This window comes from Aethalodelphis obliquidens, unplaced genomic scaffold, assembly GCF_003676395.1.
Source record: "Aethalodelphis obliquidens isolate GAN/ISIS:26980383/991018 unplaced genomic scaffold, ASM367639v1 scaffold44, whole genome shotgun sequence".
NCBI classification, from domain to species: Eukaryota; Metazoa; Chordata; class Mammalia; order Artiodactyla; family Delphinidae; genus Aethalodelphis; species Aethalodelphis obliquidens.
Genome location: NW_020837988.1, coordinates 6252438 through 6279563, shown reverse-complemented (window position 1 = coordinate 6279563; position 27126 = coordinate 6252438). Strand labels below are relative to the sequence as shown.

Sequence of the window (27126 nt, the reverse complement as noted above, 5' to 3'; positions counted from 1 at the left end):
TCTGACCCCAGAATGTCTGGCCAACTGCGGAGACGCAGAGACAGGCAGGAAGCGTGTGGTGGGCAGAAGGAGGGGGCCAGGTTCTGTAGCTTAACCCCTGAGGATCAGCTTCTCCATCCAGTGTTCACGCTGCTGTGCGGAGCACATCTGGGGCTGTCCAGCAGCAGACACGGAGTCAGTGGCCACATTGCACGGTGTCAGCATCACCTGCTGGAGGGCTGGAGGGCCCGGGGGGATGGGTGGGAGGAGCCCGCGCTGTGGGTCAGAAAGGCAGGACTCCAGCCTCGCCTCAGCCCCACTGTACCACCAGATGGTGTGAGAATAGAGCCGCTCAGATCCGAGTACTCCCAAATGCAAAATGCGCCCACAGAAACCACAGCCTGTCTCTAGACCCAGCGGGAGAGAGCCAGAAATGGTGAGTAGTCACGGGATGGAGCCGGTGGGCTGCTCTGTGCTCACCCACCTTCCGTCCCCCTGTCTCTCCATCGGTGCCCGAGAACTGGACACACGGGCCGGCTTCATGGGCCGGCGCCCTGAGCGGCCACGCGGCCTTTGCTGACCAGGGCTCCACGCTTGCTTCACTGTCTTGAACTTCTCAACACTTTTTTTTTTTTTGGCCAGGAGGCCTGAGGGATCTTAGTTCCGTGACCAGGGATCGAACCCGCACCCCCCTGCAGTGGAAGCGCGGAGTCTTAACCACTGGACCGCCAGGGAAGTCCCTTGAACTTCTCAATACTTTTGAACTGGGGGCCCCATGTTTTCCTTCCTTCCCTAACTAGGCAGCCAATCTTGCTTACAAGGGCAGACGCTGGCCCACGCTCGCTTGCTCTTTTCCCTTCTGTGTTGTGCTTTCACTCTTTCACATCTTAGCGTCTTATCTGTGGGCCCCTAAAGACGATGGCCCAGACAGACCATGCCTTTTTCTTCGTCCCCTGGTACCTAAGAGGGCCTGGAAGGTGACACTACCTTTATCACTCCATCTCCTCAGTTTCCAGATGAAAATTAAGGAACCAGGAAGTGAAGTGATGGGCCCGGGCGATACAGCTAGAAGGTGCTTTGGAGCCGGGGCCATGGATGGCTGAGCTCAGGACAAATTCCCCCCCCGATGCCAGGAGGGGTCATCACGGATCTCACTGCCCCCTCCTCCCGGGGCCTCCAGGCTCCCTCTTCTCTGATGGCTCACGTAGCCCGGGTCACATGCACGTGCAAGGTCCCCATCGTGGTGGGGAGAGGATTTCAAGCAGCCCAGGGTACGGCTCCTGCGCTCAGGGAGGGTGTTTGGAGACTCAGGATTTTGGGGTGTTTGGTGTTTGGAGACTCAGGATTCCTCTGGAGGAAGGGTGTTTGGAGACTCAGGATTCCTCTGGAGGAAGGGGGTAATTCCTCCCACTCGCCAGATGCACAAATGAAGGTCCACCCAGTGAGGCCACTTGCTCGCGGTCGCCCGAGGTCAGCAAGCAGGCAGCCCGGGGGCCGCGGCTCCCTCCCGGCCACGCCACCCCGAGCCCGCGCAAGGCCCCTACAGGCTTGGGCTTCTCCTTCATGGCTTCCGCCTCCCTCCTCTTCAGCTCCGTGAAGATAACATTGAAGAACTCCTCCTCGGCCTCGGTGACCAGCTGCTCCAGGCTCAAGGCAGGCTTCTCTTCGCTCGGGTAGCTTTCCCTGCCCTCCGCCTTGCTCTTCTTCTTCAGTCGCATCTCACGGTGCCTGGTCTCCATGATCTTCTCCCGCCGGGTCTCACGCTCAAATATCTGTGCACAGGGACAAAGAGGCCGTGGGAGGGGCGGGCAGGCAGCGCTGGCTCCCAGCACGGGCGCCAGGTGGGTTCTCCTTGCTCGACTCCAAGCAGCCCACACAGAGGCCTGTACTCCGGGCTAATGGCAAGAAAGGGGGGCTAAATATGGGGCTTGGGAGGCAGGAGCAGGGGTGCCAAGTTACTCAGTTCCAAGGAATTCCAAGAACACGGATGCAGGCGTGAAGAACACCCTCTGGGGCTGCGCAACATGGTGGCCTGGGCCCACAGAGGACGAGTTCATTGGTGGGACCACAATCTCAGGCAGAGCCAGGAGGGTCTCCCAGGGTCTCGGCACCAGGGGTTTTCAATTTCTCTGTGTGCCCCACGGTTCTGGGGAGGCACCTCCAGGGTGGATGGATCTCAGCCCCCAGGGCCCCTTCCCCAGGACGGTCCCCTTCCAGCTGTCTTCTCTACAGGCATTCTGCTAAGCCTTCCTTGGACAGGTTCTGCTGCCCCAAAGGTATGTTGTTTGAAACTAGACAAACGGACCGAGTCAAACCACTTGGATTCGCAGCTGAAAAAAACTGAAGCTTGGAGAGGTAAAGTGACTTGCCCAGGGCCACTTGGCTACTGAGTAGTGAAGCCAGGGTGGATTCAGACATTCCCAACATCCATTTCTCGGGCTCATTTCCTGATCCACCCCCAAATATCCATCCATTTCCCAGGAGGTGACAGAAAAGGGCATCTGTTCTTCCCTGACTGGCCCGCTCGGTCAGGGGGCCAGGTCAGAACAGGAGCTGGTGCGCACCTCACCCAGGGCCCGCACCTACCGAGGAAACCATGTTCTTCTCGTTCCTCTGCAGGGTGCACAGCCCATTCGAGACCTCCAGCAGCGTGGTTGTCCCCAGCTGGGAGCCACAGGCAATGAAACATCCATTGTCCTGTACCCGGAGGCAGAAGAGGGCCTCGTCACACACCTGTTGGAGGGTCAGGCAGACCCGGGTGAGGGAGGAGAGCGGAGCAATGTCACCCTTTGTTGGTCTGATTATCTGGCTCCTGGGGAGACTTAGCCAAGCAGCCCCATTCAGACGCCCTTGGTGACTCCCCCCATTGAGGGGGACCCCAGCCTCAACCCACAGGATGAAGTTCACACTCTACGACTGGCTGTAAAACCCTTCACCCCCAGCCTCATCTTCCGTCTCAGCCTGCCCCCCCTCACCCACCCCTTCAGTCCAGCCCCACTTTCTTTCTTTCTTTTTTTCTTTGCTGTACTGTTGGGCACGTGAGATCTTAGTTCCCTGACCAGGGATCGAACCCGTGGCCCCTGCATTGGGAGCGTGGAGTCTTAACCACTGGACCTCCAGGGAAGTCCCTTCAGCCCCACTTTCATTCTGCAGTTTCCCCAGCCCCGCGCTTTTCCACGGCCCTAGCCTGCAGGTCTCTGCTCTGGCTTTGCTGATAGGATAACGTTAGCTCAGGCTGGAAGGGGTCAGCTGCCAGAAGCCTGCGCCCTGGCTTCTGAAGGAACAGGCCTGGCGGGAGGAAAGGCCGGGCATCTGCTTTTCTCCTTTTTTAATTCCCCTCAGGTGAATCTGCTGTGCCACCAGAGTCTGAGGGCCTGGGTGCATGGGGAGGCAGGTGCACGTGACCTTCAGGCTGAGGGCGGGGTCACATTGCTTGAACACAAAGTCCCAGATGTCCAAGGTCCCGTCCATCTTGGTGGTGAAGAAAACCGCTGGCCTCACCGGGCTCCAGGCACCATCAGTGAGATAAGCCATGTGGTACCTGTTGGGAGCCGGATGCCGCCGGTCAGGGACCCCTGTGGTTGGGACGGATGGAGAGCCGCAGCCCTACTCATCCAGCCCCGCCCCGGCTCCAGGGTTTCATTGCTGGGCAGGAAGTTCTTTCTTGTGTTCGACTTCTAGCCACGCCAGCCTCACCACCCACAGCTCACAGCTTGCACTATAAAGGCTTTTGGGTGGGGTCCTTCCCAGGGGCTGGTCACTGGCGTTTTCCACAGCCAACTCCGGGGCACAGGCTTGGGCCCAGTCCCCCAGCCGTGAGACTCACTTGAGAGGAGTCGGAGGAAAGAAAAGTTGCCCAGAAAAGTTCATGCTACTGAGATGAAGAGAGTATTATACTTCCTACTTGGTCTAACCTAGATTTTCAACGATTTCTGCAGTGAAGAATGAAATTGGACCCTTATCTTATACTGTGGGCAAAAATCAACTCGAAATGAATTAAAGGCTAAAACGTATGACCTGAAACCATAAAACTTCTAGAAGAAGATGTAGTGGAAAAGTTCCTTGACATTGGCCTTGGCAATGACCTTGGCAATGACCTTTTGGGTATGGCACCAAAAGCACGAGCAACAAAAGCAAAAACAAACACGTGGGATTACATCAACCTAAAAAGCTTCTGCCCAGCATAGGAAACAGTCAACGAAATGAAAAGGCAACTAACACAACATTGTAAATCAACTCTACGCCATTAAACATTTTAAAAGAAATTAATTAATTAATTAAAAAATAAATTTAAAAAATGCAGAGGCAACCTAAGGAAAATATTTGCAAGCCATATATCCGATGAGGGGTTAATATCCCAAATATATAAGGAACTCATACAATTCAATAGCAGAAAACCAAATAACCCGATTAAAAAAATGGGCAAAGGAGCCAGACATGTGGGTCTTCAAAGAAGACATACAGATGGCCAACAGGTATGCGAAAAGGTGCTCAACATCACTAATCACCAGAGGAATGCAATCAAAACCACAATGAGATATCACCTCACACCAGTCAGAATGGCCACCATCAAAAAATCTATGAACAATAAATGCTGGAGAGGGTGTGGAGAAAAGGGAACCCTCGTGCACTGTTAGTGGGAGTGTACATTGGTGCAGCCGCCATGGAGAACAGTGTGGAGGGTCCTCAATCCCATTTCTGGGTCTTTAGCCGAAGGAATTGAAATCAGGATCTCGAAGAGATACCTGCCCGCCCATGTCCACTGCAGCACTATTCACAATAGCCAAACATGGAAACAACCTAAATGTCCATCGACAGATGAATGTGCAGTTTGAAGCATCTTCCTTTGGGAAGGGGCTGAATCAAGCCACTTTCCAGCGTAAGCTTGGCTGTTCGTGGAGAAGTGTTTTCTCCATTTTATGGGTGGACACAGAGAGGCTCAGAGCACTCCTGGGTTGGGCTGGGCCCCCTCTGTCCCCTCCAACCCCCACATCCCTCTCCCGCCCCAGCGTCCCCCCTTACTTGGTCCACATGATGGACGACTCCCGGCTGTCTTCTGACCAGATGCGGGCGGTCCAGTCGCCGACGGTCAGAAAGTTCTTCGGGTAAAACGGGTTTCGCTGCAGGGCATAGATGGGGCCATGGTGGCCCGAGAAGGTGCACACGATCTTCTCAGCCGGTGTCTTGGCCTTGCGGTTGCAGGAGATGACAATGCCTTGCTCCGTGCCCACCATGAACTTGGTCGGCTGTGGAGGGGGTGACACGTGAGCGAAAGGCTCCATGGAACATCAGCTCAGGGTTTAGCTGGCAAGGCGAGCGGTTTTCCGGAGTCAGGGTGGTGGAGCGGCAGGACGGCTGGGGGTCCAAAGGTGCTGAACGTGCCTTCGGTTTAAGCCTCTGCTCGCGCTGTGCCCCGCCCCCTTCTAGGTAGCTGCGCCCACTCTTGCGCTGGATCAGATCCCACACTTCTTTAAACCTGCCCAAGGGCCCCACAAATAATGAAGCCCCCCCCGACTCTTCTGGTCCCTGGAGAATCTCATCACCAGCCCTCTTCGTGGAGCCTCACTGTGTCCACTAAGCATTTTGCCATAAAGATCCTGAATGTTTACACATAAAGTAAATGATTGAATCAATAACGTAAAACATGGATCGAGAAGAGCTCCCTCCAGCCTCCAACTACTACTCCCGGCAAAGCTGGTCTACATTGTACACCCGTGTCCATAGCATCTTTATTCACAACACCCAAGTGTCATCGACATGTGAGCGGCATGTGGTCTCTGCCCGTACAATGCAATATTATTTGGCCTCAGAAAGGAAGGAAGTTCTGCCACGTGCTACAATGCTGGTAAACCTTGAGGACATTGTACTAAGTGAAAAAAGCTCATCACAAAAAGACAAACGCAGGAAGTGTTCACTGAAATGAGGTACCCGGAGGAGGTAAATTCATAGACACAGAAAGTTGAAGGGGCTGAAGGGAGGGGAAAATGGGGAGTGTGTTGATTAAAAGGTACAGAGTGTCAGTTTTGTAAGATGAAAAAGCTCGGGAGAGCCCACAATGTAAGTATATTTAACAATGGTTAAGATGGTACATTTTACATTATGTGTATTTTGTTTTTGTTTTTACTACAATTAAAAAGAACAACTGGGCTACAAATTGGAGGGTCAAAGGAAAGTGAAGACCCTTCTACACTGTTGGTGGGAATGTAAATTGGTACAATCATTGTGGGGAACAGTATGGAGGTTCCTTAAAAAACTAAATATAGAACTACCATATGATCCAGCAATCCCACTTCTGGGCATATATTCGAAAAGATACGTGCACCCCAATGTTTACTACAGCACTATTTACAATAGCCAAGACATGGAAGTAACCTAAATGCCCATCAACAGAGGAATGGATAAAGAAGATGTGATACATATATACGATGGAATATTACTCAGCCGTTAAAAAGAATGTAGTAATACCATTTGCAGCAACATGGATGGACCCAGAGATGATCATACCAAGTGAAGTAAGTCAGACAAGGGCAAATATTCTATGATATCACTTATATGTGGAATCTAATTAAAAAATGATACGAATGAACCTATTTAGGGAGACTGCACGCTCACAGTGCAGGGGGCCCAGGTTCGATCCCTGGTCAGGAACTAGATCCCACGTGCATGCCTCAACTAAAAGTCCTCATGCTGCAACTAAGAAGCTCCCATGCCGCAACTAAAGATCCCACCTGCCACAACTAAGACCCGGCGTAGCCTAAATAAATAAATATTTAAAGATAAAACAAAACAAAGAAAACCCAAATGAATCTATTTATAAACAGAAACAGACTCACAGATATCGAAATGAAACTTATGGTTACCAAGGAGGAAAGGTGTGGGGAAGTGATAAATTAGGAGTTTGGGATTAATGTATACATACTACTATATACAAAATAGATAACAAGGACCTTCTGTGTAGCATGGGGAGCTCTACTCAATGCTCTGTAATGACATACATGGGAAAAGAATCTAAAAAAGAGTAGACATATGTATTATGTATAACTGATTCACTTTGCTGTAGAGCAGAAACTAACACAACATTGCAAATCAACTATACTCCAATAAAAATTAAACAAACAAACAAAAAAACAAAACAAAAAAGGAAAAGAAAGAGACACAGCTCGAGAGTCCCAGAAAAGTAAGGAATAAAGTCAACTCCAGGGCTTCTGCAAGCTAGTAAGGGAGATACACTGCCCAGGTCCCGGTGGCCCATCATGCCTCAGACTCCTTGGTGGGGCACGGGGTGGAGAGCCTGGGCCTTGGGGTCAGAGCCCTCGGTTTGAGCCCCAGCATCCCCGTGTTCTAGAGCATGGGACTTACCTCCCTAAGATGAAGTTGTTTATCTGCAAAGTAGGGATAATCACATCACCTCACTAGACGGTCATGGGTGATCACACAAGCTCATCACGTAAGGCAGTGACAAGGGTCCAGCACACAGTGTGGGAGAGGTGAGGGCTAGTGGCACTGAGGTCATTGCACCTAGCACTTGGACTAAATCTCTGATTCGAGGACAGAATGCTTTTCTGAGTCCTCCCCACTGTGACTCCATGCCCAGGGCTGAGGGGGTCAGTAAAACTGTCTTCCACCTCATCCACCACATTGATCCCCCAGCCTGGGGGGTGGGTGGGGGGACTCCCAGGGCAGGGGTGAGGCCAGCACACCACCACTTCCTAAGGGCCTGGGAATGATGTCACACGGCCTGGAAGCAAACCAGTGACAATCCCAAGGGGGAGCCAGGCCAAGAGCCATCTGGAAAGGTCGTTTTCTTGCTTTGGAGGGAGTCTTCATTTGCAGCTTCTAGAAGCTTCCCTCCTCAGACACAAACACATTACCACTTTGATATTTCTTTACTGTTCCTTCTCAGTTACTAAATGCCATCATAGGCCCGTGCTCTGGTTTGCCAAGGAGCCTCCTCTGATCTCATTTTCCTCTCCAACACCTCTTCTTTCCCCACGGAAGTGAAGCCACCGGCCCAGGGTCCCACGTGAGGCAGGGACAGAGCTGGAGCCTGGCCTGTGAATGCTGGTTGTGGACAGGGCTCTTCTCATAGAATGGGGCCTCTCTGGAATCCTGTCCTTTCAGAAAGCTTGCCTTCAGATCAGCCTGGACACTAGCCAAATGGCGACTCTTGAGTGAAATAGAATGGCCTCCTTCCTCTGCTCTGCTGCCCCCTGCTGGAAAGTGGTTGTAAAGACCACACAGGTCTAGGAGGACCACAGGAGGATGGTCCAGTGCCCAAGGTGAGAAGCAGCCTCAGGGTCCATCTGACACAGTAGCCACGGGTCTGCCCTTGGCTTTGGCTGCCCTGGCAGTGGAAGTCAGGAAAGGGAGAGGAAGGGACACCCACCAGAGTAGCCTCGAACTCCAGGGAGGTGGCCCCCAAGGCACGCTCCAACAGTTCCTTTTTGGTGATGTCCATGATGACGACCTCGGTGGGCTCGCTCATCTTCCGGACGTCCCACCACATGACCTGATGGGAGGAGGGGCCAACTCTGAGGCCTGAGGTCCCGCAATTCTCCTGACTTTTGCCTTCTCTACCCCCTCCCCCTTTTTGGGGCCAGTCACTGGGGCCAAAGGGGTCTCTGACAGAGACTACCAGCAACCCGAGGGGACAAACATGCTTTGAGAATCACTCCTTTTGGCCACAGTCCCAAGCCTGGTTAATTATCAGCGTCATGAGCAAGCTTCCTAAAATCCAGATGCCAGGGCCTCACCCCAGACCTCCTGAAGGAGAATTGCCAGATGTGGGCCCTGGAGTCTGTATTCTTAAAGTCTCCTCACAGCAGGGCAATATATAGCCACATTCAAAATGCACACATGCTTTGACCCAGAAATCCCACCGCCAGGAACGTATACTTCACATGTGTGCGGTAATCTATATACAAACACACTCTCTGCCACCTTTTCTGGTAACTACAAAATATTAAAATCCACTTAAACAAATTACAGCATACCCATAATTTATTAAGTTCTTAGCAGGCATGGGGCAGCGCTTTACGATATATGAAATCATCTTCAAGACATGCTAAATGAAAAACGTCAGGGCTTCCCTGGTGGCGCAGTGGTTGGGAGTCCGCCTGCCGATGCAGGGGACACGGGTTCGTGCCCCGGTCCGGGAAGATCCCACATGCCGCGGAGCGGCTGGGCCCGTGAGCCATGGCCGCTGAGCCTGCGCGTCCGGAGCCTGTGCTCCGCAACGGGAGAGGCCGCAACAGTGAGAGGCCCGCGTACCGCAAACAAAAACAAAAACAAACAAACAAAAAAAAGGTCAAGTGCAGATGAACGTGCAAGGTGCACAGAAAGAGAGCGAAGACAGACACGCTTGCTTCCGTGTGCAGACGCGGAGCCTGGAGGCTGATGTGGGTGGGCGCCTACAGGGAGGGGGACTGGGAGGCTTGAAGGTAGAGGTGGGAGGAAGGCGTTCACTGTCTGCCCTTTTGTACCTTTGGGATCTTGCTCCACGTGCATGTATTACCTATTATTCAATTTAAAAATGGAACGAAAAGGAAACATGCTTAGGTAATTCAGCGGGAGGCCGGGCAACTGCTGTGATCCCCACCCCCTCGCCCCCCACAGCGCCTGGCTGGTGGGTACCTGCCCGTCCGTGGACGCTGAGAAGCACTCGGTGCCCGTCTTCGACTGCAGCCAGATGGTGCCGTAAACAGGGTCTCGGTGGCTGAACTCAATGGTGGACAGCTCTGCCACCAGGCTGCCCTTCCGGGTGTCCCAACAGGCTGGCGGGGAAGAACATGAAGGGGCTGTGATGGGGGCACAGGCTTCCTTTCTCAGTGCAGGGAGCACGGGATAGAGGGATGCTGCTTGCCTTGGTCTGGCAGGTATGTGGTTTTTTAGAAGCGGGGCTAAGTTCAAACCCGCCTGAATTTCCTACCAGCCCCCAAAGCGTGCTTCATCCATTCCACGGAGCCCCTAACACGTGTTGAGCATCACACGGGGCACTGGGGAAGCCACTGGGATTCAGACAGCCACAGTCCCTGGGAGACAGGAAGGGAAATCTGCAAGTACAGCCCGTGCTGTGATTGCTCCAGGAGGAGACACATGGAGGCAGTCAGGGAAGGCTTCCTGGAGGAAGTGAGAAGGAACTAAGACTGAGGAGGAGCCTCGGGTTGGAGTGAGCCAGGCAAAGAGAGAAGAGCACCTCCACCCCAGGGAAAGGCTCTGGGAAGTAAAAACGTCTATGCAAATCGCTCCTGCTGCATCCACTCATTCCCTTTTCGCCTCTGTACCTTTGCTGCATCTGATCGGAAAGAAACACAGAGGGAGATTTATCCTTTCTTCTGATTCATAATTAGTACGTCGCTTCTTCTGTTTTACCAAGAAAGACTCGAAGCTTACCTATTATTTTGTCCCAGTGGATTCTGTTTTCATTTTCCCACGAGTGTATAGCGAGGACCCACCCTATTACTCAGAGCTGTTTCTAGGAAAGCTGGTTTTGTAAAGCAACAACAAAAGTCCACGATCCACATGGAATCCAAGTCCAAGGCATTTGACCCTGGACCCGTCTGGCCCAGAACCAGGTTTTCTTAGCTAAGCTCGCTCTGCTTGGGCAAAGCAGTACTCCAGGGTGGGTCCCACCATGTCTTTCTTACAGACAGCAGAGCCCCAGAGCCTGGGCTGGTCTGAGCTGGCATGAAGAACCACTGAAAGGGGTTATGAATGATGAGCGAGGCAGGGCTCCTGAATAAATCATGGCCAAGTGGCTTTGCTTCAGTCTTTTAGAGCCTGGGCACCCAGATAAATTTGCAGGAGGTTTATGGGAGCCCACGTCTATTTCATAACCCAGGAGCTCTCCTGGAGAGGAGGCGGCAGGTCTAAGAGGGAGATGAGAGGCCTCAGGAGGCTAGGAGGCCAGGAGGCAGCCTGGCCACAGAGAGGTGCTGAGAGGAGTCCCAGCCATTCCGGCCCCTACTCCTGGAGCGAGAGGGGAACATTAGGAGAGCTCGTGAAGACAGGAGGGAAGGGGAGCCCTTGTCATGTCTGGCTGAGTCTGGCCCGGGATGCAGACAGGAGGAATAATTGTTTGGTTACTTCAAGGCCAGAGGTGAAGGGCAGGCAGAAACCTTCAGGGCCCACGTGGGCAGGTTTCTTCTGAGCTCACCAGGGATACCGACATCAGTTTTCTGGGTGTCCCACCAGCAAAAATGGCAGAGTAAAGACCTCTGAGAATTCTCTCCTCCATAAAGGCCAAGAGAACCTTGGCAAAAATGGTCAGAATCAACTTTTTCAGAACTCTGGAAATTAGCCAAAGGTTGGCAGCAAATCAGAGTGTTTATCTGAGAAAAACGGCTGAATCCTGGTAAGAACAGTAAGTTCTGTTGCATTTTGACGGTCCCTAGTTAGGATCCTATACTCTCCGGTTCTATGGTAGCCTTGAAAAATAACATTCTGCCTTCCTGGTAAGAAACCACTAGCCTGACAGCCAAGGGATGGAGCAGAATGGAGCTGGAGCTCTTTCAAAGTCTCCTATTCCAAGAATTGTCATTATTTGACCTGTCTGTCTGATGGTTCCCTGGGAGACCCCCCCCCCTGCAAGGTTGTCTATATTCACCTTGACTTGGAGCTTGGCCAGTGAAAAAGGTCTGTTTAAGAAGGCAATTTTGAAAATAATTATGATTGCAGACAACTGATTAACTCTGCAGTGTCCCACAGTGGTGGATAACAAGTGGAGCAAACAATAAGCTAAGCAAAAAGCTTGAAAGGAGAAGCTGGAGAAAGTCCATAGGAGTTTTGAAAAGCTCCTGGAACCTAGAAGGTCACATGCATGGGTATGGCTGTGTGCATTCCCAGGGCTGCACACATACTTAGGAAAGAACTGAGAAGGCCCTAAGCTTTCACCTCTGGCTGACCTTAAGGCTTGGTGTGGTGGATAAGGCAGAGTTGACAACTATGGCTGGCTGAGTGTCGAAGGTGTGCACACAGAGCTTCCCAGCAAAGTCTGTGAGATTTACTGGTTCCAGATGACAACAGGCAGAAAACATTCACCTCAAGCGCACAGGGAACATTCTCCAAGATAGACCACACGTTAGGCCATAAAACAGGTCTCAATAGATTTTAAAGATTGAAATCATGCAAGGTATCTTTTCTTACCATAACAGAATAAAACTAGAAACCAATAACTGAAGGAAAACCGGAAAATTCACAAACATAGAGAAATTAAACAACATACATCTAAATAATCCATGGGTCAAAGCAGAAGTCAAAGGGAAATTAGAAAATACCTTGAAATGAATGAACATGAGAAGACAACATACTAAAACTTAGGTGTGGCTAAAGCCGTGTTTAGAGGTAAATGTATAGCTGTAAATATCTGTATTTTTAAAAACCTCAAACCAATAATCAAACCTTCCACTTTAAGAAATTTAGAAAAAGAAGAGCAAAATAAACCCAAAGCAAGCAGAAGAAAGGACATAATAAGGATTGGAATGGAAATAAATGAAATGGAGAGTTTAAAAACAGAGAAAAATCAATAAAATAAAAAGTCGGTTCTTTGAAAATAAAACAAAGTTTACCAACCTCTAGCTAGACTGACCAAGTGAAAATGAGAGAACACTCAAATTACTAAAACCAGGAAAGACATGGGAGATGTTACTACCAACCTTACAGAAATGAAATGATTGTAAGAGAATGAACAACTGTGTCAACAAATTAGATTACCTAGACGAAAAGGAAAAATTCTAGAAAAACACAAACTATCAAAACTGATTCAAGAAGAAATAGAAAACGTGAGAAGACCTGTAACAAATAAAGAGGGTGAATTTTCAACTTTAAAACTACCAATAAGAAACATCCCCAGACCAGATGGCTTCATTGGTGAATTCTACCAAATATTTAAAGAAGAATGGCTATCAACTGTCCACAAACTCTTCCAAAAAAAACCAGAAGAGGAGTAACACTTCCCCATTCATTCTTTTTTTTTTTTTAATGTATGAAGGTTTATTTAACTTATTAATGAAAAAACAAGCAAGATGGTAAACTGGTTTTAAACAAGTTTTGATAGAAGCAGTTTCTAAACTGAATGAATGCCCCTGTAAATGGTCTTCATACCTCTTGTTTTAGCCAGTTCTATAATTCTTTTTTTTTTTCCTTCCCCCCCCACCGACTCACTCTATATAGCTGGTATTACTTACACCCATTACCGTGTAGGTTGCCCCGACTGCATCCCCTGAGATGGAGCTCCCCAGTCGTCTCATAACCCCTTTGCCTCTAGCTAACCTAGCCTACCTCAGGGTAGGCATACAGTAAATGTTTCTTGACTTTACGTGGCCCATAATTTTCTTAACTTTTTATTGTGAACTCATTTTAGCCTCACTTGAACTTCTACAACTGAAGACACGGCTGAGGTATCAGCAAAACCTGTCTCACCTTGACGTCTGGAAGCTGCAGGGAGTCCCCACCCCACTTTGTCCTCCATGGCAAGCCTGGCCCAGCAGGTGGGCCCTGGCCAGACAGCAGCAGGGGCCAAGCTGCCTGAGAGCCTGCAGGGGACTCGGACTGACTCCTGGTTAAGTGCCGGGCTGGGCGGGGGGGTCCCTCCTTACCGATCTGCCCGTTGTAGCAGCCTGCCAGGAGCACGTGGGAATCTTTGGGGTTGTATTCCAAGGTGACAAGAGGAGAAGACGGCTTTAGGACAATTTCTGGCCTGTTGGGGTTTTCTACAAAGCAAAACAACAACAACAACTATATATATATATATATATATGTATATATATATATATATATATTCTACCAGACCTGGAAAAAAAAGGACAGGGTCAAACACTTTTACCTCTTTTACAGGTGGGGGGTGGCAGGGGGAAGCCCGGAAGCCCCTCTCCAGGCTGCAAGCTCTGGTCCTCAGTGGCCAGCATCTAGCCCTGGAGGCTCTTCTACTGGTTTTATTTTTGGGAATCAGGATTGTGTGTGTGTGATTGTCATTCTAGTCCATTTTCCAGGTTTGGCATTAAATGAGGTTTAAGGCTTTTACAAAAAGTCAACTCCCCCTGACTTGTGTGAACCAGCTGCCGTGTCTGTACAGCAGGGGTAATGATGGAGTCCAGCCCACGGGGCGGCGCTAAGAGCTCCCTGAGCTCCTCAGGAGTGTAAAGTGCTCAGTCCTGTGCGTGGCACCTACACCTGCTAATAAAGGCTAACGTTTATTTTCACAACGACAGCAACGAGGGACGTCTGAGAGCATGGATGGAGACCACAATCACCTGCTACCTGCCGGACTCTGCCCTTGGAGCGAGCCCTTCTGTCAACAGTGGTCCGTGCTCCCGAGTGGACACACTGCCCCTACTGGCCATGAATCAGGGGAAAGTGCTAGGACAGGTGGGATAGAGGTGAGTCCCCGCGTCCCTGTGAGGACCCCTTGGGTCACTTCTCAGTCTGCTGGGGACTCTTTCTGCTATGCTCTTCAGGGACCCAGAGCTGGGTCTCCATGTGGTCTGGTCTCGAATGCCCTGGGATCTGGAAATGAAGGGAGTTCCTGCTTCTGATCTGTCTCCGCGTGGCTGCAGCTGAACCCAGACAGCAAAGGGATGAGACAGTGGCTTCCTTCTGGGTCCCTGGGCACCCCAGTGAGGGACCAGCCCCACGAGAGTCCCGCTGCTTCTACCTTCCTCCCCCCGAGCTTTCACAGGTTTCTGCCGCGCTCCCTCATCCTTCCCTGTGGCTACCAGACCCCTCTGCTTCTCACCCAGGTCCCAGATGTACGATTCGTTGCTCATGCCCTCAGGTGCCCGTTGAAAATTCAAGCAAGAATACGCCACTGCCAGCTTCCTGTTGCCATCGGGGTGCAAGGAGATGTGTGTGGCTGGCCGCTTAATTTCCTGGGGATCCCTTTAGGGGAGGGAGAGAGGGCAGAAGACTGAAATCCCAGGCTCCCTAAATTTCGTATTTGCTAAAGTTTTTCTTAAAAGAATTCATACATATTTAAACATTCGCTCAGATAAATTTATTTTAAAAACAAAGCTGACAGGACTCCCTTAATTGGAAAACTGATCTCACCAGCCATAAATAAAAACTAATAAAAATTAAGACAATGGAAATAAAATATTACATTTCAGCCTGATGTCTTCGTTTGCTGAAAGTTCCGAGCCTGAGGCTTGATTTCTCATTAATATAAAACCATGAGGGAGGGTGAAGAATTCAGCCATTGTGCTCCCTGGTATTTGCCCAATTGAGTTGAAAACGTATGTCCACACAAAAACCTGAACACAGAGGTTTACGGCAGTTTTATTCATAATTCCCAAAACTTGGAACCAACCAAGACGCCCTTCGGTAGATGAATGGATAAACTGTGGTACGTCCAGACATCATTATTATTCAGCATTAAAAAGAAATGAGCTATCAAGCCATGAAGAGACATGGTGGAAACTTAATGCACATTGCTAAGTGAAAGAAACCAATCTGAAAAGGCTACATGTTGTACGATTCCAACTATATGACATTCTGGGATAGGCAAAACCATGGAGACAGTACAAAGATCAGTCTTTGGCAAGGGTTTGGGGGCAGGGAGGGATACATAGGTAAAGTATAGGGGATTTTTGGACAGTGAAAGTATTCTGTATAATACATTTGGAACGTATGACGCCAAGAGTGAAACCTAATGTAAACTATAAACTCTGGGTGTGCTGTAGGCATCCCCCCAAACTTCATATGTGGAAGCCTCATCTCCAGTGGGCTGGTATTAGGAGGTGGGGCCTTTGGGAGGTGATTAGGTCATGAGGGTAGAGCCCTAATGAATGGGATTAGTGCCCTTATAAAAGAGGGTCCACAGAGATCCCTCACCCCTTCTGCCTTGTGAGTTCACAGCAAGCAGACTGCTGTCTCTGAGTTAGAAAGTGAGTCCTGGGAATTCCCTGGAGGTCCAGTGGTTAGGACTCAGCACTTTCACTGCAGGGGGTCTGGTGACTCCTCACCAGACACAGAACTTGACATTGCTGGCACGCTGATCTCAGACTTTCAGCCTCCAGATGGGTAAGGGATAAATTTCTGTTGTTTATAAGCTATGCGACTTGAAACAAGTCCTTACTGGTCATGCTGGGGCTGGGTGAAACACTTCCCTGGACCTTCAGTGGGTCACGGTAGCAAAATGAATCCTCCAGAGCTGGCATTTGAGGCTAGTCACGTCTGAAATCACAGGTATTCTCTGCATCTATGAGCATACACACACACGCACACACGCGCACATATATACATACATATACATGTATACGCGCACACACACATGCATATATATACATACACATGTATACACGTATGCATACATACATGCACACATGCATATAGGTGTGTTTTAAACAAAAAGTAGTGCTCTCTGCACACTGTTCTGCCCCTTGTTTTGCTTTGGTTTCACATAGTAAATCTTGGAAACTCTCTATAGGCACATAAGGAGCTGCTTCATTCATTCTGATGGCTGCGTGGTATTCAACAGTGTGGGCATACCAGAATTGCTGGAACCAGCCCCCTACCGATGGGTTTAGCTTCCTCCCAGTCTTTGGCTGGCACACACCCTGCCGCAGTGAATATGCAGTGACTTCACACATGTGTCTGTGGGATAGATTTCTTTTGTCAAATTTCTGCTGTCCTTGGAGGTTATTCCAGGCACACTCCTGAGAGTTTGGGACAAGGGTCTTGTTTACTCACAGTGCAGCCGGCCACTGACGTTTGGTACTTGATACATTCTCTACAGCGTATGAATCAACCACACTTGTACACAGCTTTGCAAATTTGCTTTAGTCTTTCCCCAGACTCTGTCCTCCTTTTCCACCAACAAGGCCTGCCCTCAGGGTAGGTACCACTTGTCTGCTGGGCGTTTTATTTTGCTCTGTCCCTTATTAAGCTCGGATCACAGATGGCATTGTACCCATGGCATGGAGTGACTGGCAAGGGGTCACCTTTGGAAGCACCCACACATAGGGCTGAGAGAAATTGGCCAGACACCTGCCTGGCTATAGAGGTACCTGAAAACACTGACGGTTTTAGCTGAAGGGGCCTCTTCCATCACCTCCACCGCTTCCTCGTCATCAAAATACTCCTGGTAGATGTCAATGGCATTATTCTGCTTGATGCAGTGCTCCACGACCTGAGGAGGATACAGCGGGGGTTCTTAGCAGTAAAGGGAGGTCCTTTCAGCCTGACCAGGGCTGAGATGGAGTCTGGGAGGGACGAGAAATATCTAGTAGTCTTTTCCCATCCTTCCGGCCCATGCATTTTCAATGGGGGCAACATCTACCCCCCAAAAGGGTGGAAATTGGTTCTTGGGGGTAAAATATTATTACTTTTTTATACAAAGTACAGATATACATCCAGTACATAAATATATAGTACACCTACGGTATTACATTTTCATTGGGGTGGGGCGATGTCTAAAAAGGCTTCTTGGGGGACAACAATGAAAAAAAGGTGGAGAAACACCACTGCTCCAGGCAAACAGAATTAGTAACCACCCCATATATGGCATCCATCTCCTGTTTCCTCCACCCAGAAGGCCATTCCCCATTATTCCAAATGTCCAACAAGGAAAAGCTCAAGATCAAGTGCCACCTCTTCCAGGAAGACTCCCCTGATTCCTTCAGCAGGAAATCAACTCTCCCTCCTTATGGGGCAAATGGCAGAGCATCTTTTCTCTTACAGCCTTTCTTTCTACATTATACAGTGATACCTCTGTATTTGTTTTTGGCCCCCAATGGATTATAAACTCTCTGGGGCAGAATATATGTGAATTTCATTTTTGCAATCTCTACTGCACCTGGCAGAGACTAGAAGCTCCGTGCAAATGTGTCGAATGAATGAATGATCCCTACTGGCAGGTAGCTGCTGGGTGGGCTTCCTTGGGGGTCTCTTTGCCCAGAGGATTTCCCGCTTTTCGGATTCCTCTTAAAGCCCGTTCAGTCCTTGGACCTTCTGGTCTGCTGTGTGGACCTGCCTGCCTGCTCCCAGACAGAAGGTTCCATGACGTAGCTGGTGTCCTTCCCCGAGGAGCCACAGTTGCTGAGCTTGACACGCAGCTGGGGAAGCAGAGTGATGGCGGAGGCCCTGACCCCTGGCGCTGAAGGAAGCCTTACCGAGCCCAGCTGCATGATGGTGTTGACGTAGTTCTCATCTTTCTCCACCTTCTTCCGGAAGCGGATCGTCTGCTCCAGTTCCAGGGGGTTCACATCCTTGGGCCAGCCCCCCTCGATGTGATTAACCCCCCGGGTCTCCATTTCAAACCGCTCTGTGTTGGCCTAAACGGAGAGCCACAGGTGAGAAGACGCCTGGCCCTGGCGGAAGCATCCGACCACTTCTGCAAACCAGTGTCCCAGGGCTCCCGGGTCCCTGGGCTCTGAGTGCTCAGGGATGGACCCGTGAGGTGCCCCTGGCCAAAGCCACTATATTTTCAGGTCCAGCAAGGAACTTTCTGGTCCTCAGGTGGTCACAGGCAGCCACAAAAGCGTCACCCCTGTGGAGTTAGCAGCTTTGCAGATGCTGCCAGTGGCTATGGAAAATCCAGTTCTGACCTGATCTCACCCCTAAAGGTCCGGAGGAGCCCACCCATCGGTTCTGTGATATCCCAAAGGAAAACGTGACTAAGCTTTCTCCACCCTACCATTCACAACGTCACAGGGATCGAAACATAAAAACGATTAAGAGTGTGGACTTGCTTTGCCCATTCTCTGTTGTAGGGAGGTTGGCATAGATGTAGTTTGACCCCTTAAACGTACCTCTTTTCCTCCTTCCCAGTTTTCCCCCATCTTTTAAATTGTGGTAAAATACACATGACATAAAATCTACCATTTTGACTAAAATGTACAAGTTAGTAGCATTAAGAAGGGTCACAATGTTGCACAATCATGATCACTATCTAATTCCAGGACTTTCTCATCACCCCAGATGGAGACTGCATACCCACTGAGCGGTCACTCCCCTTCTCCTTTTCCTTTTTAAGCCAGTTCTCACAAAAGCTAAAAGTTTCAACAGGGTGGAGCTGCTGACAGAGGAGACCCCGACGTGGTGTGGTCTTCATGGCCGCCATCTTGTTTAGGTGGCTACACCATGAACAAAACCACCCTGGCCCCCATGACCGTAGCTTGCCCTGGGAAAGCAAGAAACTCAGTCTGTTTGAACTATGAGCTAGTGGAGCCGTCCACAAAGTGGATGGCCAAAGCGGTGTGATGTTCACTCCGTTGACTCGGGGACATGACAGTTGTGTTAACCCCTTCGGTCTAATCTTGTCCCAGCAGTTCTTGACATAATCAGGAGCGGATCACTTGGTTCAGACAGACCAGGAGAAATCTGGGAGCTTGGACAGCGACATGACCCTCAGTTCCTTTATCTTGGAGGCACTCTGACCAGCACTTTCTATGGGACCCTTTTCTTTTCCCAAGCTAAGCAGGTCCTATAGATGTGAGTCCCTGGCCCCCTCAGATACCTCTCCCAGATGTACCCAATGCCTAAAACAACTCTAGTAAGAGTCTTAGAGGTGAGGCCAGATTCCCTGGGAGAGAGAACATCTTGATTTACCTCCACCCGGCCCAGGGAGTGGTTGGTACCGGGCCTTGTCCTGACCCTGGGCACCCAGGTGGGTCTGGGAGCGATTCTGCCCTCGTACTTCCAGCATCTTCACTGGTCCACTCTAACTGGCTTCCAGGGGGATGGAGTCACCCAGTCCCACTTGCCTACCTTGGCCAGTCACCCTGCCGGACCACACCTCCACTGGCCCGGCCCCTGGGGCAGGGACCCACCTCGTGTTCCGACATGCTAATAGAGCACTGGATGCCCGTGTCCACGGGGTTCCGCTCCACGAATTGCTTGGCCAGCTCAGGGTTGGGCGGTATGTCGATGTTCAGCTCTGCCTGGCGGTCGGAGAAGTTGCAATGCTTCCCGAACTCGCTGCGCTTCTTGACATATACGTACACAATCTCCATGGTACCAGCTGCTGCAGGAACAGAGGGAGGGTGTGTGGTGAGGGGTCCCAGCTGGCTGCTTCCCAGCCCCCATGGACCCCACCACCGGGGGCAGCTCCAGGTTCCCAATCTGGTTGGGGGGAGGGTTCCTAACGGATTTATCCAGATGCTGCATCTGCATTTGAAAAAATAATTTATGGAGTGATGACTACAGGCTAAGCATCATCTTGTTCAGTTCTTACTGTTGCCCTCTGAAGTGGACAATAAAATCACCGTTTTACTTTGGAGGAATCCGATATTTGGAGATACCCAGAATGCCTTGCCCAGGATCACATAGCTCACATGTGGTACAGCTGGTCTACCTGACTCCAGAGCTCTTACTCACCAAATGATACAGTTTCTGCTGAGCTAGTATGCTTATGGCGAGGCAGGAAGAAATACTAATGGCGATTATGTTGAACTTAATTCCCTGCCACACACTGGACCTGATCATACAGCATATAGATTTGAGCCCCAGGCCTCTCTGGAAACCCTCCCATCCAACCACGTGATTGCCAGAAAGGCTCACCCACTGGGTTACTGGATTCTACCCTCCATCACCCTGTGGGAGCCCCACTGAAATCTCTTCCCCCTCCACGTCACTCCAACGGGGACAGGGCTGGGAGTCCAGCTGAGAAGGACGGAGGGTCAGACCCCTTCCCAAGCAGGCAGAAGAGTTAGACCTTTGGGAAACCTTCTGACTTGTGCTACTGGTCGTGAAAAGCACAGTGGGAAATTGAAAAGCAGGCTGGGTTGGACCCTGACTTCAAGTCTGGCCCTGCCACTCACCAGCTGCTTGACCTTGGCTGGGCCACCCAGTCATTCCAAGACTTGACACACTTAGGATGCCGAGAAGGTGAAATGCAAGATCTCGGGCAGCAGCAGAGCCAGGGTTCACATGCAACGCTAGGAAATGCTTTCTCACTCTGCTAACTGGAAGTCTCAGACAGGCCGTGGGCCCTTCCCACGAATTGCTCTCGACTTGCCCCAAAAGTCAAGATTAAGAAAATAAAGAGAGGGCTTCCCTGGTGGTACAGTGGTTAGAAATCCGCCTGCCCATGCAGGGGACACGGGTTCGAGCCCTGGTCCGGGAAGATCCCACATGCTGTGGAGCAATTAAGCCCGTGTGCCACAACTACTGAGCCCGCGTGCCACAACTACTGAAGCCCGTGCGCCTAAAGCCCGTGCTCCACAACAAAGAGAAGCCACTGCAATGAGAAACCCGCGCACTGCAACGAACAGTAGCCCCCGCTCGCCGCAACTAGAGAAAGCCAGCGTGCAGCAATGAAGACCCAGTGCAGCCAAAAATAAAAAAGTAATAATAAAATAAAATAAATTAATTAATTTTTTAAAAAAAAGAAAATAAAGAGATAAGCTATAGACTTGGAGAAAATATTTGCAAATCATATATCTGAGGAAGGACTGTGTCCAGAATATCTAAAGACCTACCAGTTCCCAGGTGCTGTGAACAGCACTTACAGGCACTCTCATTGCATGCCCACTACAACACCCCGAATAGGTATCACAATTCTCATTCTACAGGTAAGGAAAATGATGTTCAGAAAGTACCTGGTCAAAGGTCAAAGTTCTTAAGTCTAAATAGAGCCAGGACCCACACACATCTGGCTCCGAAGCAATGATTCTCAACCCTGGCTACCCACTTAGAAACACCTGGAGGGCTCTGTAAACATCACAGTGCTTCGGTTGAACTGCAGATTAACTAAATCATCATCTCTCAGCAGTATTTTTACAAACGCCCCACGTAACTCCAGCCTGCAGCCAAGGGTGAGAACCACCGATGTAAAGTGAGGGCTCTTACCGCAGTGAGAAGCCCGCGCACCACGCAAGAGTAGCCCCCGCTCGCCGCAAGTAGAGAAAGCCCGCGTGCAGCAGCAAAGACCCAACGCAGCCAAAAATAAACAAATAAATTAATTTAAAAAATAAAAAAAAATAGGGCCTTCCCTGGTGGCGCGGTGATTGAGAGTCTGCCTGCTAATGCAGGGGACACGGGTTCGAGCCCTGGTCTGGGAGGATCCCACATGCCGCGGAGCAACTGGGCCCGTGAGCCACAACTACTGAGCCTGTGCATATGGAGCCTGTGCTCCGCAACAGGAGAGGCCGTGACAGTGAGAGGCCCGCGCACCGCGATGAAGAGTGGCCCCCGCTTGCCGCAACTAGAGAAGGCCCTCGCACGGAAACGAAGACCCAACACAGCAAAAATAAATTAATTAATTAATAAACTCCTACTCCCAACATCCAAAAAAAAATAAAAAATTAAAAAAAAAATTAAAAAAATAAATAAATAAAGTGAGGGCTCTTAATCTCTCAACCAACGTTTCTCGCCTCTGGGATGTCCATTCAAAACATAGGGATTCCCAGGCCCCCCCCTGCAAACACTGATTTACATGTGTGGGAGGAGGCCTAGCGACGTGTGTTTTACACAGTCACCCCAGAGGACTGTTAGGGCCAGGTATGTGTCTGACTCCACCTCCAGGGCCTCAAAGGACCAGACAGGTGGGTCCCGGCTGCCCCCTGAGATGCAGGGCCAAGAGCTGTGTGACAGCCTAGAAGCACGTGCCTGGGACCAGGCCTCAGGGCGACGAGGGTGGGAGGTTAACCCCTAGGTCCCTTTGCATCCACCTATGTTGTTCCTTGAAGACAATACCACCCTCCGAACCGCCCAGTCCCAGCCCCAGAACAACTCAAACTGCACCAGACTCACAGAGAGCAGTATTTCCCGCTCTTTCTTGTGGTTTGGAAACTCTTCTGCCCAGGGAAGGGTAAAAGCAATGGCTTGGAGAACAGAGGGTGGGGACGGAAGCACAAGTCACAGTAGGCTGCCCTCGTGGGTTATTTGACATGGACAAGATAGAGCCCCGTGGAAAAGGATGCACATCCAATTAGCTTCTTCCTGTCCGCCAGCACACTGCTGCAGTACGACAGGGCTGCACCTGCGCCCCCTCCCTCTCCCCCCCCCGCCCCCTCCCCCAAGGACTGCCAGACTTGGGCAATTACAGGCTGCCTGTCTCTCCCTCTGTTAAAAGATAATTGCTATGAGGCAGCTAGCTCCTAGGGGACACGAGGGGTCTTAAGAGCATGAGGAAACCCCGGGAAGACAAAAATATCCTTTTAGCCCAGGTCGTATCTTAACAGCTTTATTTCCTTCTTGGTGCTTCCTAAGGCCAAGCTAGGAGCGAGAACAGAGGCATTGTTTTCTATCTGGAGGCAGACAGAGGGGACATTTAAAGGCTGGCTGGGTGATGGGAAGACAGCTCATTCAAGGACCCGGAGCGGGCTCTTTCTCGCAAGCTGGTGGAGCGCGAACATGAATGGTGAGGTCAGAGCTGGGGGTCTCAGGAGGTCTCTTCCCGCCCTGGTGAGACAAGTCTCAGAGGCTGGGCGGCCCCAATCAGCGCCTGAACGGGGGTGTCTGCAGAGGGGGCTTCCAAGGAAGGCGGGAGCAGCAGCGCTGCCCTCTGAGAGTGCAGGGGAGGAGATCGCCCACCCGTGGGAACCTCAGACCCACAGGCATCTCAAACACAAGAACGCGCAGAATCGGAGACGTGCAGATCTGAATGTCAAATATGCATCCTGGGGCAGTCAGATCAGAACCTTAACCAAACACAGAAACAAAACTAGTCTTGTGCAGTGATAGCGAGCAAAGTAATTCCTGGAAAAGAACTTCCTTTGGCTTAAGAGAACGTGTGTTTCGAGGGAGTGGAGGGTGGCTCAGAAGTTCAGTGCAGGGTTTTCACAGGCAGGCGGGTGGGGGGCGGCACCTTCCCTCACCACGGGACTCACTGGTGGTACAAAGGAAACAAGGTCTCCTCTTCCTCGTGTCCCTGGGGCAGCCCCCAGTCTTTGTGCTGTGTCTGGCTGGACAAAGGACTGCAGGGGGAGGGGCTTCCTGCCCTCTTTCTTCTGTCTGTTCTCCTTCTGGAATTTGCGGTCCTAAGGGACTCACTCGCCTTCAAAAGAGGCTGATCTCCCTGAATCCCTTCCTCTGTTTCACACTGGGTCGACCAGCAGTGAGCTCCAAGAAGTGGAGGATAGGGCTTCCCTGGTGGCACAGTGGTTAAGAATCTGTCTGCCAATGCAGGGACACGGGTTCGAGCCCGGGTCCGGGAAGATCTCACATACATGCTGCGGAGCAACTAAGCCCGTGCACCACAACTACTGAGCCTGCGCTTTAGAGCCCACGAGCCACAACTACTGAGCCCACGTGCCACAACTACTGAAGCCCACGTGCCTAGAGCCCGTGCTCTGCAACAAGAGAAGCCACGACAATGAGAAGCCCGCCCACCGCAATGTAGAGTAGCCCCCGCTCGCTGCAACTAGAGAAAGCTCGCGCACGGCAACGAAGACTGAACACAGCCAAAAATAAAAACAAATAAATAAATACATTTATTACAAAAAAAAAAAAAAAGAGGTGGAGGATGAGGATAGCCAGAGGTGGGAGGAGGTCCCCAGAACTGGAGGGTGATGCGGGACCCTGTCTACATCCTCTGCCCACCACAGTATTGGCCCCTTGAATGAAGACTGAGGTCTTTTATTCATCACTATCCCCAGTGCCTGGTGCAGAGAGGGGCTCCCTACTCCGTGTGTCACATGCTGAATGTGTGATGTGACCCCGATCCCCCAGGCCTCTCCCCTAGAGCTCTTCTCCCTCCACTCTTGCGGCTTGAAAAGCAAAGCACAGCAAGGGTAACAGTTTAAGAGACGAAAGCACCGGTTCTGAAAGCTGCGAGAAGAGTGCGCTTCTGCGGTTCAAGGGACCACGATGAAGTTTGAACTTGTTGCAGGAAGAAGGAACTAACGGTGTGACCTTGAGCGTGATACCCTAAGGGGCATAAGTATGCCCACTCCCGGGTTGAGGAATGAACTGATGCAGAGGGCCTGTCCCCTAGTAGGGGCTCAGTCACTATAATTCCCTGTCTTCTGTTCTTATCAGAAAGCTCTCCTCTTCACGGGCTTAGCCTCCCGGCACCCCAGCCCCAGGCTGTATTTTCTATACATTCAGCTGTAAACCCTTCAGAGGTCTCCCGTCCCCTCCAGGAGACAGATCACATCAGGACCCGACTGGCAGCTAGGGGTGCAGGAGGCAGGGTGTTTAGAACTTGCTGGGTCCCGTGACTCGGGAAGCATCGAGGGCAGCGAGGACTGATGGGGCGGGAGACCCTAGGAGAGCTAGTCCAGGAATCCACCATCCGGCAGAGCTAGCCCCGAAGGACGCCCCACGAGGAGTTTCTTGCACTAGCGGTGGTTCTCACACTTGGGGACTCCCCCTCCCATTCACTCTCCACTCTCCTGTTCAGCCGCGGACGTCCTCCTCGCACCCGCCCTTACCCTCGGTCCGTTCCTGTTGCCTCTGGGCCGCTGGGGAAGCACCCGAGCGGCGGTGCCGGCTTCCCGGCTTCTCAAACGGCTCGGAGCCTTGGAGTTTACCCGTTGCCTAGCAACCCTGGCTGGCCCCGGGCGCGGGGCGGTGCTGCGCAGCGCTGCACGGAAGGCGACCCGGAGCACGTGACCCCCCCCCCCCCCGCCCCCCGCCATCCCGCTATGTTGGAAGCGCCAAGCGGTCCCTCCCAAGTTAGTCAAGCACCGGTAATGATAAACGTGTGTAGAGTCTTTGCCAAGGCGCTTATCCGAGTCTACAAATATGCATTTGGCAAGATCCTGAGAAAATGCAAATTGTTCTCAGCGCGCCTCCGGGTCCTGCGCCCTGGTTGGGGCCCTGCTATTTATTTGCTCGTAATCCGGCGGGTCGTTTTACCACCCCTTCCTTCAGTTCCTCGTCTGCTAAATGGGAATTATAATCCCCAGCCTCCTTTCTGCTACCATATTCCCTGCACATTGTATAATAATCTTAAGTCTGACTACAGCGCCAGAATGGAAACTCCTGGAAAGTAGGGACTGGGTGTTTCCACAGCTTAGCTCTTGGTTGCCACGTTGTAAACATGTACTGTTTATCGAATGGATGAATGAATGAATAAAATGAATCTCTCATGGTTTAAGGCAATGAGGGGAAATAATGTAAACTAAAAGAAGGGGATTTGGGGCTAGAAAACATGGGTTTAAATCCCAGTTTGGCCATTTACTAATCGCATGACCTTGGGCTAGTTGCTTTCCTTTTCTGACTCAGCCATCCTCGTTGGCAAAGGGAGGGGACAGTGGCAGTACTTAGGATAATTGGGAGGGCCAGCTGAGCTGACGCGGCAGGGTGCCCAGGCTGGAGCTGACCGCAGAGCCGGCATCTGAAGGGAGGCCAGCTCTGTACCTCCGACGGCAAGGAATCTAATCGGAGTTCAGGGATGGGCGCTGGAGATTTGGAGTGGGGCGGACCATGTGTCATCCAAGAAGTAGCATTTGAGGTTGGAGCCAAGCCTTGAAAAACGGTTATGAGCTGCAGGGGAGAAAGAGTGGGGAGAGGATTCCAGATTGGGGGGAGGGCGGGGCTGGTGTGAGCAAAGGAGGGGCTGTTGTCATGAAAGAAAGGCATTTGGGGGGCTGGAGTCCCTGCAGGGGGACAATGAGAGATGAATTTGCAAAGGTCAGCTGGGGCCAGTTTGTGGGAGATCCGAGAGGCAGTCTAAGGCGCCTGGCCAGCTTCCCGGGGGTTTTGTGAAAGTACAGGAAGAAAAGCAAACATTCCCTCCCTCAGGCTCCCCAGCTCCTCCATAAATGTGCTTTCACCACTACCGGGCAGGTGCAACAAAATTGCCATTGAGACGGCACTTTGCCCAACTGCACTAACCAAAGGCGAGCCCAGAAGTGACTGCTGACATCAACCGCCCCTCCCCTCGACTCCCGCCACCAGTTTCTCTGAGTCAAGGAGTCCCTCAGGGTGGATGCCGAGGGGGGAGATGGGGGCTGGGTAAAGGAGCATCTGAAAGCCCCACTGAACCGGCTTTGTGTGGTCAGATGTGAATCAGACCCGGACAAAACGTCAAGAAGATTGGCTCCACCTTGGAGCCCTGGCTGGTTGGGACTGTGGTCCCAGGTGCCCTCCTCACCCCACCCCCAGCCTTGGGAAGCTGAGGCTCCCTACACACACGTTATGCCCCGGGCAGGGAAGTGAGGCAGAGGTGGAAAAGGGGGAAATGGGAAAAGTTGAAAGGAAAACTGCCCCCTCCTTTCTCCTATTATTGCAATGATTTATTACAGGCTCCCGATCCGCGCCCCC

General features: G+C 51.2%; 1 protein-coding gene across 1 annotated transcript; it reads right to left on the bottom strand.

The window, feature by feature from the left end:
• Positions 1-1352: 1352 nt before the first annotated feature.
• DNAI2 (dynein axonemal intermediate chain 2) lies at positions 1353-25323 on the bottom strand. Its single transcript, XM_027081362.1, has 12 exons — positions 25290-25323; positions 19743-19936; positions 18084-18245; positions 16980-17101; positions 14711-14853; positions 13575-13688; positions 9613-9752; positions 8366-8488; positions 5002-5225; positions 3385-3520; positions 2566-2712; positions 1353-1751 (listed from the first exon to the last, which is right to left on the bottom strand). The coding sequence occupies exons 2-12, from the start codon at positions 19923-19925 to the stop codon at positions 1353-1355; spliced, it is 1893 nt and encodes a 630-aa protein (XP_026937163.1). The 5' UTR covers positions 19926-19936; positions 25290-25323.
• Positions 25324-27126: the final 1803 nt, after the last annotated feature.

Coding starts and splice junctions, on each gene's coding strand:
- DNAI2 (XM_027081362.1), bottom strand. CDS start 19,925: ATGGAGATTGTGTACGTATATGTCAAGAAGCGCAGCGAGTTCGGGAAG. Junction 18,246..19,742: donor TTAGCATGTCGGAACACGAG/GTGGGTCCCTGC, acceptor CTCTCCGTTTAG/GCCAACACAGAGCGGTTTGA. Junction 13,689..14,710: donor ATCGTACATCTGGGACCTGG/GTGAGAAGCAGA, acceptor TTTGCTTTGTAG/AAAACCCCAACAGGCCAGAA.